Source organism: Vidua chalybeata, chromosome 13 (assembly GCF_026979565.1).
Source record: "Vidua chalybeata isolate OUT-0048 chromosome 13, bVidCha1 merged haplotype, whole genome shotgun sequence".
Taxonomy (NCBI): domain Eukaryota; kingdom Metazoa; phylum Chordata; class Aves; order Passeriformes; family Viduidae; genus Vidua; species Vidua chalybeata.
This window is the reverse complement of record NC_071542.1, coordinates 109,840-123,000: the sequence shown is the minus strand read 5'-3', so window position 1 is coordinate 123,000 and position 13,161 is coordinate 109,840. Positions and strand designations below refer to the sequence as shown.

Genomic DNA, 13,161 nt, shown 5'->3' with positions numbered 1-13,161 from the left:
AGTGTGAGGCTTTATGAATTGACTGAAGGATTGAATTTTGCCAATGAAACTTGTGACCATAGTCAAACAGTAGATGCCAATAACATGTTTTGCAGAACCCAATGAATGGATTTAAGTTGGGACATAAGAATAGTCTTCACTGATGGAAAAGGGAATCAGAAGAATTAAGATTGAGTATGTCAGATTGTGTTTATGTCTCTTTGAAAATAAGGAATACTTAAATTATGGAGTGTATTTCAGGAGTGTATTTTTTTTTCGGTAATTATTATTGTAGTTCTGTATGTATGAAATACTGAAAAATGAGTAACTTAGGCTGGCTTTGCTTCTGCGCTTATGATAATATTTTGTTTTTCTTTAAACACTAATGCAAATCATTATTATTTCCAAGGCTGCCACGGCTCAATAGAAAAAAGTTCTTCTGGCAGGATAACCTTAGGAGAACAAGCAGCTGCCCTGGTAAATCCACATGACCGTGTCATGGCTCTCAGAAGAGTGACAGCTGCTGCCCAAGTGCTCCTGGCAAGAACAATGGTTATGAGAGCACTCTCACTTCTGTCTGTCAGGTTCGTGGCATCTTTGGCAACACTTCCACCTTTCCTTTTGTAACCAGTTACCCAGTTCTGTTTGATAACGATGCAATTTCAAACTAACTGGAGAAACACTTCTTGTGTCTGTACTTACAATAATACTGCTAAGAGAAAAAGTTCTGTTGAACCAAGGGGTTTTCTATCCATTTCCACAGTGGTTCCAGTTGTAGCCTGGCAGCTGGCCTTGAATCCCTGGGATTAACAGACATCCGCACTTTGGTTCGATTGATGTGCCTGGCGGCAGCGGGAAGGGCAGGCCTGTCCACAAGCCCATCCACGGTGTCCAGCTCCACGGAGAGATCCAGGGGCATCCACAGCAAAACCAGCAAGCCCATCTCTTGCCTTGCCTACCTGAGCACTGCAGTTGGCTGCTTGGCATCAAACACTCCCAGCGCTGCAAAGCTGCTGGTGCAGTTATGTACACAGGTAGGACTTCAGTACTTACTTGAGACTACTACAATTACTTGTGCTTTTACCTTCTCAACTGAGGTGAGACTGCTCTCAGTTTGAGGATGTCCTTAGAGTCCTTTTTCATGGCTTTGCACAGGGGTATGTTTGATTGTTGGTAAAATATGAAGTAACTGTATGTGTCTTCGCTGAGTACTCTTATCAAGTGGGGAAAATGGATGTGCATTTTCTGTTCATAGGGTTTTTCTGTTAAGGTTTTTTTTTCAATTGAGTCAATTCTATGCAGAGAACAGAAAAATCAAAGGAAAATCTGTAAAGCTAAGCGCAATTTATGCAACTTAAACCGTTTCTAAATTTGGTAGTTCTGTTTGTTCTGATTATTTATCATCAGTAATTTCTTTTCAGAATTTGATTTCTGCAGCAACTGGTGTGAACTTGACAACAGTCGATGATCCAATTCAGAGAAAATTTTTACCAAGTTTTTTAAGAGGAATTGCAGAAGAAAACAAACTTGTCACATCTCCGAATTTTGTGGTTACTCAAGCACTAGTAGCATTATTGGCTGACAAAGGGGCCAAACTGAGGCCAAACTATGATAAAGCTGAAATTGAAAAGAAAGGTATGATACAGCTTTGTTTTTAAATATTAATCATTAGATCTTCAGTTCTTAATTCGTATGTAAGGGAGAGACTTGCTAGAATAATGTATAAATAGATACCCTTTTAAAAATGGACAAAACTTGCTTTGATCAAAGGAATGTTATGGTTTATGATACACATTTTACTTAGAAATATGGTCTTATTCTGTAATTGCATCTTTCACCACTTCAAAGTATAGTCTGAACTTGTGTGTATTCAAAGCCATAGAGCTGAGACATTGAGCCTGGTTGTGCCTCCTGATGAAATTAAGGAAGGCAACAGCTGATTACCACTACCCAAGTGCTGTCCTGTGTCTGAGGCAGAAATTTGTGCTGCCTGTCCTCTGAGAGGTCAGGGAGCCACAGAGCAACTGCTGTGCCTCCCCCCAGGCTGGTGCTGGGATAGAGAGGGAACGACAGGGCAGCGACAGTGGCAGGTCTCTGTCAGAGGAGGCTTTTCCTGTTTAGAAAGCACTCATTCTTTGACCAACCATTTTCATATCATGGGAATTAGGCTATTTGGAATTCTGTTCTTCTTTTTACTGTAGTTCACATGATTGCAATGTTGTGTTAAGATGCTTGATAATCTGTTTCTGGAAATGCTGGCTGTTGCTGCGTTCACTCATGTAGGCATCATCTCACTGTTTTGTCTAAGCAGGTTTAATTGCCCATTTGTATGCCCATCCTTGCTATGATCCCTCTGCTGTAGGCCCTCTGGAGCTGGCGAACGCGCTGGCCGCGTGCTGCCTGTCGTCGCGCCTGTCGTCGCAGCACCGGCAGTGGGCGGCGCAGCAGCTGGTGCGCACGCTGGCCGCGCACGACCGCGACAACCAGAGCGTGCCGCAGACCCTCGCCGACATGGGCGGAGACCTGCGCAAGTGCTCCTTCATCAAGCTCGAGGCTCACCAGAACAGGGTAAGCGTGGCTCCCTGGCTGCCCCCGCTGCCCTTCTCTCTTTGGCAGAGCACAGAAAAAGGAAGATAGCATCATTTTGCAATTACACTGGCTGAAATGATTTCCCACAGGAAGTAATTTTTTGGAGGTAAAGTTGTTGCACCTCTGATGCACAAAAACGTTCAGCTTCTTTGAGGCTTCAATTACGAGGGTCATGAAAATGTTGTCATGATACATAAAGTCAGCAGAATCACTCTGAATATTTCCTTAGATCTTAATTTGCATTAATTTTTCTATCATAATAGTTAACGTATTTGTGCAGTATTCTGTGCAATAGTGGCCAGTGGAGTGTAGGGCTGTATGAAGTGTAGTGTCCCTATCAAGCCTGCTTAATTGCAGTAAATAATGCTGTAAAAGTAGAAAAATAAGTCTAGTTTGGTTGTTACAGGGTATTTAAATCACTGTCTCGCTGGTTAGTGTTTGCTTAATATTAGTGAGCAAACGTACCCAAGTTGTAAATTCCAGTTGTGCCATGGTTATTTTGGTATTTGTAGGTCATGACATGTGTTTGGTGCAATAAAAAGGGACTTTTGGCTACAAGTGGGAATGATGGCACCATCAGAGTGTGGAATGTGACAAAGAAGCAGTATTCATTGCAACAGACCTGTGTGCTCAACAAGCTGTAAGTTGATTCTTTACAACAGATACTATTTTAAGCTGTAATTGTGTAAAATACTGCAGGGTTGGCTGTTATCATTATCTTTTGCACTTAAAATCTCTCCTTTGTTTTCTGTTGCTGTGTTTATGGCATGAAAAATAAATAGGTTAAAATTGAAAACAGAACTTAAATGTCAATCTGGTAAGTGTCTCTATAAAGAGATCATGTCAATGCTGTTTAAAAGCATCCTTAATTAATTGACATAAGGAGACATGGGTAAAATAAAAATGGTATGGAACTGGAACTGTCATGTAGCAGAAAAGTGAGTATTCCTTCACTGGTTTCCAGTGGACAGCTCCAGCATATAACATGATTATTACAAGTCATGGATTTACGTGTGAAAAAAGAATTCTGACTTCTGAGTTACAGGAACTAAATGTAATTCTACATGAGTGTCTGGGAAGTACTTTTTTTTGTCATTTGGGTATGTCCAGAAAAGAAGAAAGGAAAAGAAAGGATTAAAATCTAATTCTTTAGTGAAGCATAGTTGAACTTAGAAGAATGAAGAAGCAATAGTAAACTACTAGGTTGTTTTGATGACAATTTGTTAGTGGTTGGCTTAGTTCTTGTTTGCTTGCTGGTGTTAGATGTGGCCTTAAAAGAAACAACCAAAATTATATAACAGTATTATATCCTTAATTGTTCTGGTACTAAAAGCAGTAAAAAATGTAGCTGTTGTGTATGATCTTAAGGGCAATTAAAGGTATCTGTACCCCTGTTACAGTTAGGCAAAGCAGACTTTTAAATGGAGTTTTAGAATAGTGTAACAAGATTGTAACAGGAGGAAGAGTTTAAAATAGAATTGATAGTAAGATGTGCCTCTTTTATTTCTTGTCCATGCTATTGTTTCATTTCATGACACCCCAGAAAATTTTGCTTTTTTGAAGATGTTAAATTTGAGATTAAATAGGTAAAGAGTTTCCGTTTGAAAATTATTTTGAAATTTCTGGGAAATAAGTAGTATCTCATTCTGTAATTTGAAGTGGTTTTAGAGGGAATGTACTATTGTAAGCAGAAAAAAGTTTTATGTAAATCTGCTGTAATGGCAGGACTCGAGGTTCTAGCTCTGATATTTTATGAGTTCTAGGTTTTCCTGTCTACTTAAAGGAAATGCTCTCTTAATTTAATTCTTTTATTCTATTACAGAGAGGGTGACTCTGAAGAAGGTCTGGGGTCACCCAGTGACCTTAGTTTATCTCTTATCTGTTGGAGCATCAGTGGCAAGTACCTGGCTGGAGCTACAGAAAAGATGGTGAACATCTGGCAAGTCAATGGTACGTCCTGGGCTGCCTGTGGGCGCTTCGTGGTCCAGCATATAGAAGTATGGGGAGCTACCAAGTCACTGCATGTTTGTTTACCCCAGCATTTAACTGTCCAGTTTAAATGCCTACCATCTCCCACAGTCTCTTGTGAACATGTTTAGTTTGGGAAAGGCACTAACCCCAAGTGGATGTGTGATACACATCTTTGAGAGGAAGACTTTTAATCCCTGTAATTTATAAACTTCATTCTGTTGCTTTGCACTTACAAAAGTCACCAGTTACTGTGCCTCTGGTAATAGATAGTCCCCAAGAAAAGTATAATTTTAGTGGGTACTGAAGAATTCAGCTTCCTTCCTTAACAAAACTACCTAAATTGAATGATAATTGAGATTTGTTGTCGAGATTTTGTGTCTGCATAGATTAGTGAACCATTGCTTTGTATTCTGGTAACTTAGCTGAATTTGTAGTATGTCCTAGCTCTCAGTAAGATATCTTGATTTTTTTTTTTTTCCCCCCCCATGGGAAAAAAATACTTCCCGTGGAAAGTATTATTGTTTTCTTTCCTTTCTGAAGATGAAGTAGTTTTAACAGAATTTTTGATCTCCTAGGAGGAAAAGGCTTATTAGATCTTCAGTCGCACTGGGTATCTGCTCTAGCCTGGCCAGAAGAAGGGCCAGCTGCAGCATGGACAGGAGATGCTCCAGAATTGTTGTTAATTGGGCGCATGGATGGATCTCTGGCTCTTATTGAAGTTGTGGATATTTCAGCCATGCACCGGCTGGAACTGGAACACTGCTACAGAAAGGATGGTAAGAGACTGCATCAGTATTTGAAGTGAAAATTGTGAACACTCCCACTTTTTATTAAGGAAGTTGTATTAAAATACAAGTCCTCCGGGCTTCACCCGGGTGCCCAGCCTGTCCGGGGGAAAACCCTCAGAGGACTGGTCCGCGGGGAGGAGGTGGCGGGACCCGGATAGCTCCACCGTAAGGACGAGAGGGCTCCGAAGTGGCTTTATTCCTAGAGGCTTTATTTCAGGAGCGTCGCAGGAACAGGAGGGAAAAACGGGGGGCACGAACTCTCCAGAAGGGAGCCAGCTCCGGAAGCCCCGAGGAAAGGCGGGATTGGGTATTAAGGGCAAAGGAGTAGGAGTGGTTAGGGTACAGGACAGCCAACGGGCAACGGGTAAAGGGGGGAGACAGAGTGGGGTGACATACAGAGAACTAATCAGGGTACAGAGGAGGAGTGGTATTCTAACAGGAGCCAATGGGGGTAACAGAATAACTGAACTTTCTGGAACTGGGGAGTATGCTAAACATTGATGGACAGCTCTTCTGGGGTGGAGAGCAGCAGCTGATTTCTAAACTGTTGCTGCCTCCCAAGGGAGAGCAGGAACCCCTCCCACAGGAAGTATATAACAATTTTTGGTTATTGTTCATGGGATATAATTTCTGGTTCATGGGAGGAGAAAAGTCTGTGGGATCTCTATCTGCACCCTGATTCCCCCACAGCAGAGGCAAACAGTGTGTAGTAATCTGGTAAAATCCTGCCATTCCTTGCCATTGTGGACAAACAGTAGAGATCCCCTGCAGTGTCTGCTCTGTCTGCAGATAGCCTGCACAGTGTCATTTGAATTCCTCAAGGATTGCCATTTTTCCTTTATAGCTTCAGTCCCAAAGGACATCAAGTAGCAGATTTTTGATGGTATAGTGTGGTTTTGCATCTGGCTTCTTCAGGAAGCCTACAGATAATTTTTGCCAGAATCAAGTGAAGCAGTATCTAATTGCTAGGGGAGGCAAGTTGTTTTCAGAGCATTTTTTAGAAGTCTATCTCAGATACATATATAAGATTCAGTCTACCCTTTTTCTTTTACCTGGTATAGTTCTTTTTACTATGCCAGGAATATAAATGCAATTATTTTCATAAAAAGAAGAATGAGAAAATTAGTACAAAATAATCCCAACAAAACTGTCATTAGTGATACTCAGTTTTATCTTTATCATATGAATTCAGGAAAATTTTCAGACCAGAAAATGGTAAGTGACCCTGGTGATGGTGGACATTATTATGCACTTCATAGTTAGACAACTGCACTGCATTCTTTGGTAGGAGTGAAGTTCAGTTTAGTTTAATGAATGTTTATGTTGTCTGTTCATGCAGTGTCTGTCACATGCCTGGCCTGGTTCAGTGAAGACAGACCATTTGCTGTTGGCTATTCAGATGGAAAATTGCTTCTAGGAACAAAGGAACCAACTGAAAAAGGAGGAGTCGTTCTCATTGATGCACATAAGGTGGAGCTGATCTTTCTTAAACTAACGTAGACTTTTTGTGGGTAAAAATTTTACTTGTAGGTAAAATCTGTTTAAGCTGTTCTCTCTATTTGAAAGCTATTTATAAAGACAAATGCATGTTATTTTAAAAATTCACACCTATTTCTGATACACATATTAACATAATGTACTCTAAAGGAACAGTCAACCAAATGTAAAAAAAGAAAAGGAAATATAAACTTGATACCCTCTTTGCTATCAAACACTGTAAAGTATATGTACATGACAGTGACAGAAGTGAATTAAGCACACAGCTGTGCATTGACTGGATTTAAAAGACTAATTGTTTCACTTGGTAAGAATACTCATAAATTTTAATTTTGATTATGTCACGTTTTTGTTTAGCTTCCTCTGCAAAGCAAAAGGTGTTTTTCTAAATATGCAGTTGCAAAGGTTTAGAACCTTTGCTTGGCCAGAATGTAATAATGAGTCATTAATAGTCCATTAATTATTTGTTAGGCTAAGAGCAGAATTCTTCAAATGTAGGTGTAGTATGAGCATCTTGATTGCTTCCAAGAGCTGCTCTGGTTGTGTGAAGCAGGGCAGTCCTACACTGTGGCAATAAATCTGTACTTGCCTTCTTCCTATGGGCTGTCTTTCTTTCCTACCTCAGACTCAAAGCTACTTCTGGGGAAAAATAATCAAGAAAGGTTTGCGGTAAAAAGAAAGCATCTTTTTCTATGTTTCCCATTTAATTTCTTTCAGGAAACTTTTTGAAGTCTTTTTAATTTGATAGTTCTGAAATGTAGCATTATGACTTCATAATTGCAACTTGCTATCTGTGATTTATGTGAGAATAAAATACTTTTGTTACTAGTAATTAAAAGTTACATTAGCTCTGAGAGTTAAATTTCCTTCTCATTACTGTGTTACTTCGTACCAGCTTTTCATTTTTTTAAATCCAACAGGACACTGTTGTTAGTATGAAGTGGGACCCAACTGGTAAGATTCTACTGACCTGTGCCAAAGAGGAAACAGTGAAGCTCTGGGGGTGTCTGGGAGGGTGCTGGAGGCGCCTGCACTCCCTGTCCCACCCAGCCCTGGTGAATGGCATTGCCTGGTGTGCTCTGCCAGGGAAAGGACCCAAGGCCCAGCTTCTGTTAGCTACGTAAGTCACTGGTTTTTTGTTGTTTCTGTAGTTCTTTTGCAGGTGTTTTCTACCAATCTGTAGTGTCTGTAGCAAAGAAAAGGACTTGTTTTTTTAAAAATAATATTCCTTCAGCAAGTCAGTTGTCATGAGATTAGTGAAGTTCCAGAATTCAAATAAAAGGAATGACCCTGGTTGTGTTACCAGCTGTTTTCTCCATGACCTGTGGGTGCTGGTCCTGCTTGGAATTTTTTTTGCTTCATCCAAATTTTTTTTCTGAGAATATGTTGTTAGTAGAAAAGGAAAAGCTACTGCGTGTGAGGAATAGGAATAAATGCATTTACCCATTTGGAGCAGGCATTTCTATTTTAGATTGGTTGATACAATGTGGTTTTATAGGAAGGTCATGAAGACTACTAGTATATAAGTTAATACCAGACCCCTGATATTTTGTTAGTTAATATCTTCATTTTGTTTTTCTAATGTCACTCGACATGCTTTAGGGGATGCCACAATGGTTTGGTGAGTGTCTGGACTGTTCCCCAGGACATCATAATCACATTGCAGTCCAGCTCAGCTTGCTCAGAAGGATGGTGGGAGCAGGAAACAAGTGCCAAGGTAAAAGGACAAAACTTGGTGTGTAAGAAATTCTCTTTGCTCATTGTGAAGTTGAAAGAGGAGAAGAATATGAGTGAGTTACTTGAATCTCAAAGTTTCCTGAGAGAAGAAATTTGCTAAGAAATGTTTATATTGCATTTATGTATGTGTAGGCATTTTCAGAACAGGAAATTGAAAAATTCATTTAAGATTAAGGCTGAAGATGATATTTTGGTCTGTTTTCTTTCCTTTAAAAGTTGATCAGTATATCCTAAAATTTAATGAGAGTTCAAAGTTTTTTGTAGATAAAGAGTGAAGATTATTTTCACCTACATAAATTGTAGTGTGGTCTTTGTTGATAGTATTTTGTAAGGAGAGGAAAGCTGATAATGTGATCAAGTTATCTATAAAATATTGTCATGGGCCTGGGTGTTCTTAAATTATTTAGTGGAACTTGGCCATCTGTATGGATGATCAGTATTTATTGCAGAATACAGACATGTCATGCTACTCAATTTACTGGAAGTAGTGCAGTGTTCCATAAGTGTGTGATTGCTTGCAGGATGGATACAGGAAGGCAGTGGAAGTGAAGTGTGTGTTCCAGCTGAGAGGACACATCACTCCTGTCCGCACTGTTGCTTTCAGTCCTGATGGGCTGGCATTGGTGTCTGGGGGCCTTGGTGGCCTCATGAATATCTGGTCTTTACGGGTAAGATCATCTTTGATATGGCTTGATTCTCATTCTTAGTAAGAGTATCTGAAGTGGTCAAGGTATCAGACCAGCTTCCACCCCCCCACATGTTAGATACATTAGAGAAAGTGTGGTGTAAAATAATGCTATAACATCATAAATAATAAAATATAAGTTGAAACTGTACTTAGCATTGAAGAACTTTATGGTTCAGTATTGATTGATTCTGTAGGATTGGTCATGGTAGTTAGGCTTTGCAGAACCAGCCACTTTTGTTATAGTTAAGAACAGTATTCTCTTATGTTGAGGACTCTTAATTTAAAGAGCTAGATATTGTGGATTATTAAACACTTTTGAATCCTTACTTATATTATCTCCTTAATATGATAAAAATGAGGGGTTTCTGCTTTTAGGTTAAGCAGTTCAGTTTTTAAGTAGTTATTGAAAGCTTGTACAAGTATCATCCCTTAGGAATGTGTATGCACTTGAACAGAACTGCAGCTCTGTTTGCACCTGGCTCCAACCCCTTTTCTTCCTAGGACGGTTCAGTACTGCAGAGTGTTGTGATAGGGTCTGGAGCTATCCAGACTGCAGTGTGGATCCCTGAGGTTGGAGTTGCTGCCTGCTCTAACAGATCAAAGGTGAGACAGAAATGTTTGAACCTCTGTGTTTTCTGGGCCCTATGGAAACCAAGATGGTTGGTGATAAATCAGTGGAGCTGAGTGATCCTGCTTTGTGACTTTTTAATTTCTAATGTGACTAATGTGACTGCTGTTGAACAGGACGTGTTGGTGGTGAACTGCACCTCAGAGTGGATCTCTTCCAATCACGTGCTGGCAACGTGCAGGACTGCGCTGAAGCAGCAGGGAGTTCTGGGCTTGAACATGGCTCCGTGCATGCGTGCATTCCTAGAGCGCCTGCCCATGATGCTGCAGGAGCAGTATGCCTATGAAAAGGTATGAGAAATGCAAATGTTTATTAGCATTCATGGCTGACATGAGTTCACTGCTTAGATCTCAGACGGTTTCAGTCTTTCACCAGAGAACCCAGAAGACTTTCCTGCATTCTACTTGAAATATCTTTCACTATTCTCAAAGCTATTAGTCTCCTAATTTGAAAATATTTAAAATATTAGAAAAACTTTGATTAAGCATGGAGGAAGGTCCTGTTCTACAGGACTAGCTTTTAAGGGCTTGTATATTGAAGTGATTGGTGTATGTTTCTAACTGGGTGTTCCCTTTTCCTCCCTGCTGCCCTGCAGCCCCATGTGGTGTGTGGGGACCAGCTGGTTCACAGCCCCTACATGCAGTGCTTGGCATCGCTGGCCGTGGGGCTGCACCTGGACCAGCTGCTCTGCAACCCCCCTGTGCCACCTCACCACCAGAGCTGCCTACCTGACCCCTCTGCCTGGAACCCCACGGAATGGGCCTGGCTTGAGTGCTTCTCCACTACCATAAAAGCTGCTGAAGCCCTGGCCAAGGGAGCTCAGTTCCCAGAGTCCTTCACTGTCCCAGACCTGGAGCCTGTTCCAGAGGATGAGCTTACTTTCCTGATGGTAAAAGTTGATATATTGTTTTAACAGTCAAGTGTGCTATTACTCAGCACACAGTATGATGCAGTGAAATCACTGAACTGTAAACATTTATATTTAGTAACATAAGCACCAGCAATAAGTTTATTTTTTAATTAACTTATGAGAATATACTGTTAAGATTGCACTCTTGTGTGTGTGTGTGTGTAATGAGTGCAAGTCAGTTGCACATTAAAATAGAAAAAAACCCAAAACTATGGCAGTAATTTTCATGTGTGATAGGAAGAAATGTAGAGCTTTGTAGTGCAATTTTAAGAGTAACATTTTGTAACATTTCCACACCAAATTATTTACTAGCGTCAATTTTCTTCATGACTTGTTATGTAAACCAAACCAGAAATTTTTAATTAAGATTTTTTTATAAGCAAGGTTATAACATTTCAAGCCAGTGTTTGCAATTGAAACTTCAAAAAGCCCCCTATGCATCAGTAAGTAGAAAAAGATCATCATGAATTTAGTTTTTCTTTCATTGATTTGGATCGCAAGTCATGGGTAGCAGTGTCATTGCTAGTCTGCACACATTTTTGTTTAGAATAATTTAAATATTGTTCTTAGGAAAATATATATTGTATAACAGAAAAATAACGTGCATCTCTTGAGCTGAATGTGGTAAATGTGGCTTTTGCTGTGTAGGATAACAGTAAGTGGATCAATGGCATGGATGAACAGATCATGTCTTGGGCAACATCAAGGCCAGAGGTCAGTTAAATTGATGGTTTGGAGGCTTTGGGGTGCTTTGGAGGGGTTTTTATTCTTTTGAAATGTGGCAAGCTATTGAAAGTGCTCTTGTTCTAAAGCCTTCTTTCATGCTCTTCCCTAGGATTGGCACTTAGGAGGCAAATGTGATGTGTACCTGTGGGGAGCAGGACGGCACGGGCAGCTGGCAGAGGCTGGCAGAAATGTCATGATCCCAGTGGCAGCACCTTCGTTCTCCCCAGCCCAGCAGGTGATCGCTTAGAACCAGTCATGATTTCATCATTTGCCATCTGCTGTTTGTACAGCTTGTCAAAATCCCTCACTAAATATCTTTTCAATTTGTTGTTTGAATTAACTCTAAGCATCTCAAAACATGGCTTTCACCAGAAAGGAAATCTTAAATTATTTAACAAATTCAAACCAAGAAGCCACTGAAATCTGACAACACAGAATTATTTTATATGAGCATGATCTTAAAATACCTGCACAACTTTCACATAATACGTGGCAGTTACGCTTTCTGAAATAGCATGGACTTGATGGAATATTGTGTTGATATAATTGCAAAGAAAAAGGAAATGGTGCACTGTAATGCAAGTATTACAGCATTGCTGCATTTAGCATATAATTTATTAACATTCCTTCATGTCTTTCTAAACTAGGTGGTTTGTGGTCAGAATTGTACTTTTGTCATCCAAGCCAATGGCACAGTTTTGGCTTGTGGTGAAGGGAGCTATGGGCGACTGGGACAAGGAAATTCTGATGATCTTCATGTCTTAACTGTCATTTCAGCACTGCAAGGTAAAACTGTTGTATTTGCTCCATCCAGTGATGGAGCATAAATAAGCATTTTGGTAGTTAGTATAATTGTTTCTGCTGATGCTCTTCTGCAGATTTACTCATTAAAATATTGTAGTTTCTAATTAAAAATTTGAACAAATAAGCAAAATCTTGACATTTCCTTAAGATTTAAATACAGTATGTTAAAATTCCTTAATTTTAAGAAGGCTTCAGGGAAAAATGTTTGCTCAAATAAGGAGCACTTAATTTCAAAGCTAAGGGCAGGACAGAAGCACAAGTTCTCCATAAGAAAACAAAGGTTTTGTTCAAATTAAAAGTAAATTAATTGCTATAAAAAGAAGACTTACTGCCGTTTGTTCCTTTCCCCAGACCTAATTGGCTGCCACGAAGCACCCATGGATAAATGTTATATGTGATGCTAAGCTTTGTTTTCTTGCTTGTCTTTGCCAGGCTTTGTTGTGACACAGCTGGTGACCTCCTGTGGGTCTGATGGACATTCCATGGCTTTGACAGAAAGTGGGGAAGTCTTCAGCTGGGGAGATGGGGACTATGGCAAGCTGGGCCACGGGAACAGCGACAGGCAGCGCAGGCCCAGGCAGATCGAGGCTCTGCAGGGAGAAGAAGTCGTGCAGGTTTCAAAATATTTCTCTCTCCGTCCAGCTGCAGGGCTGGGAACCCAGTGCTGTAGAACTGCATGAAAATAGGCAACTTCTTGATTCTCTAGGCTTTATGAACCAGGGTGGTCGTTTCCAGTTAAAGCTTGTCAATACCACGGATATATTAATTGACAATTGGTACTGGAGAGGACTAAAAATAGAAAGAGTATGGAAGAAAGGGGTAATTTAAAGATGATCAAAATGCT

At 40.2% G+C, this 13,161-nt stretch overlaps 1 protein-coding gene across 11 annotated transcripts in view; it reads left to right on the top strand.

Moving 5' to 3' along the window:
* Nucleotides 1–13,161, top strand: part of HERC1 (HECT and RLD domain containing E3 ubiquitin protein ligase family member 1) — a 103,056-nt gene that overhangs the window by 80,391 nt on the left and 9,504 nt on the right. For 10 of the 11 annotated variants that reach the window (XM_053954251.1, XM_053954254.1, XM_053954253.1 and 7 more), the window contains exons 48-65: nt 389–563; nt 743–1,013; nt 1,401–1,614; nt 2,291–2,547; nt 3,081–3,208; nt 4,391–4,518; nt 5,115–5,315; nt 6,667–6,797; nt 7,745–7,944; nt 8,427–8,541; nt 9,083–9,229; nt 9,751–9,852; nt 9,994–10,167; nt 10,473–10,766; nt 11,436–11,501; nt 11,623–11,748; nt 12,161–12,299; nt 12,750–12,931. In XM_053954251.1, the coding sequence (XP_053810226.1) occupies nt 389–563; nt 743–1,013; nt 1,401–1,614; nt 2,291–2,547; nt 3,081–3,208; nt 4,391–4,518; nt 5,115–5,315; nt 6,667–6,797; nt 7,745–7,944; nt 8,427–8,541; nt 9,083–9,229; nt 9,751–9,852; nt 9,994–10,167; nt 10,473–10,766; nt 11,436–11,501; nt 11,623–11,748; nt 12,161–12,299; nt 12,750–12,931 (3,050 nt within the window). The remainder of the gene's footprint in view (nt 1–388; nt 564–742; nt 1,014–1,400; nt 1,615–2,290; nt 2,548–3,080; nt 3,209–4,390; nt 4,519–5,114; nt 5,316–6,666; nt 6,798–7,744; nt 7,945–8,426; nt 8,542–9,082; nt 9,230–9,750; nt 9,853–9,993; nt 10,168–10,472; nt 10,767–11,435; nt 11,502–11,622; nt 11,749–12,160; nt 12,300–12,749; nt 12,932–13,161) is intronic. The other variant, XM_053954255.1, reaches the window with a different exon arrangement.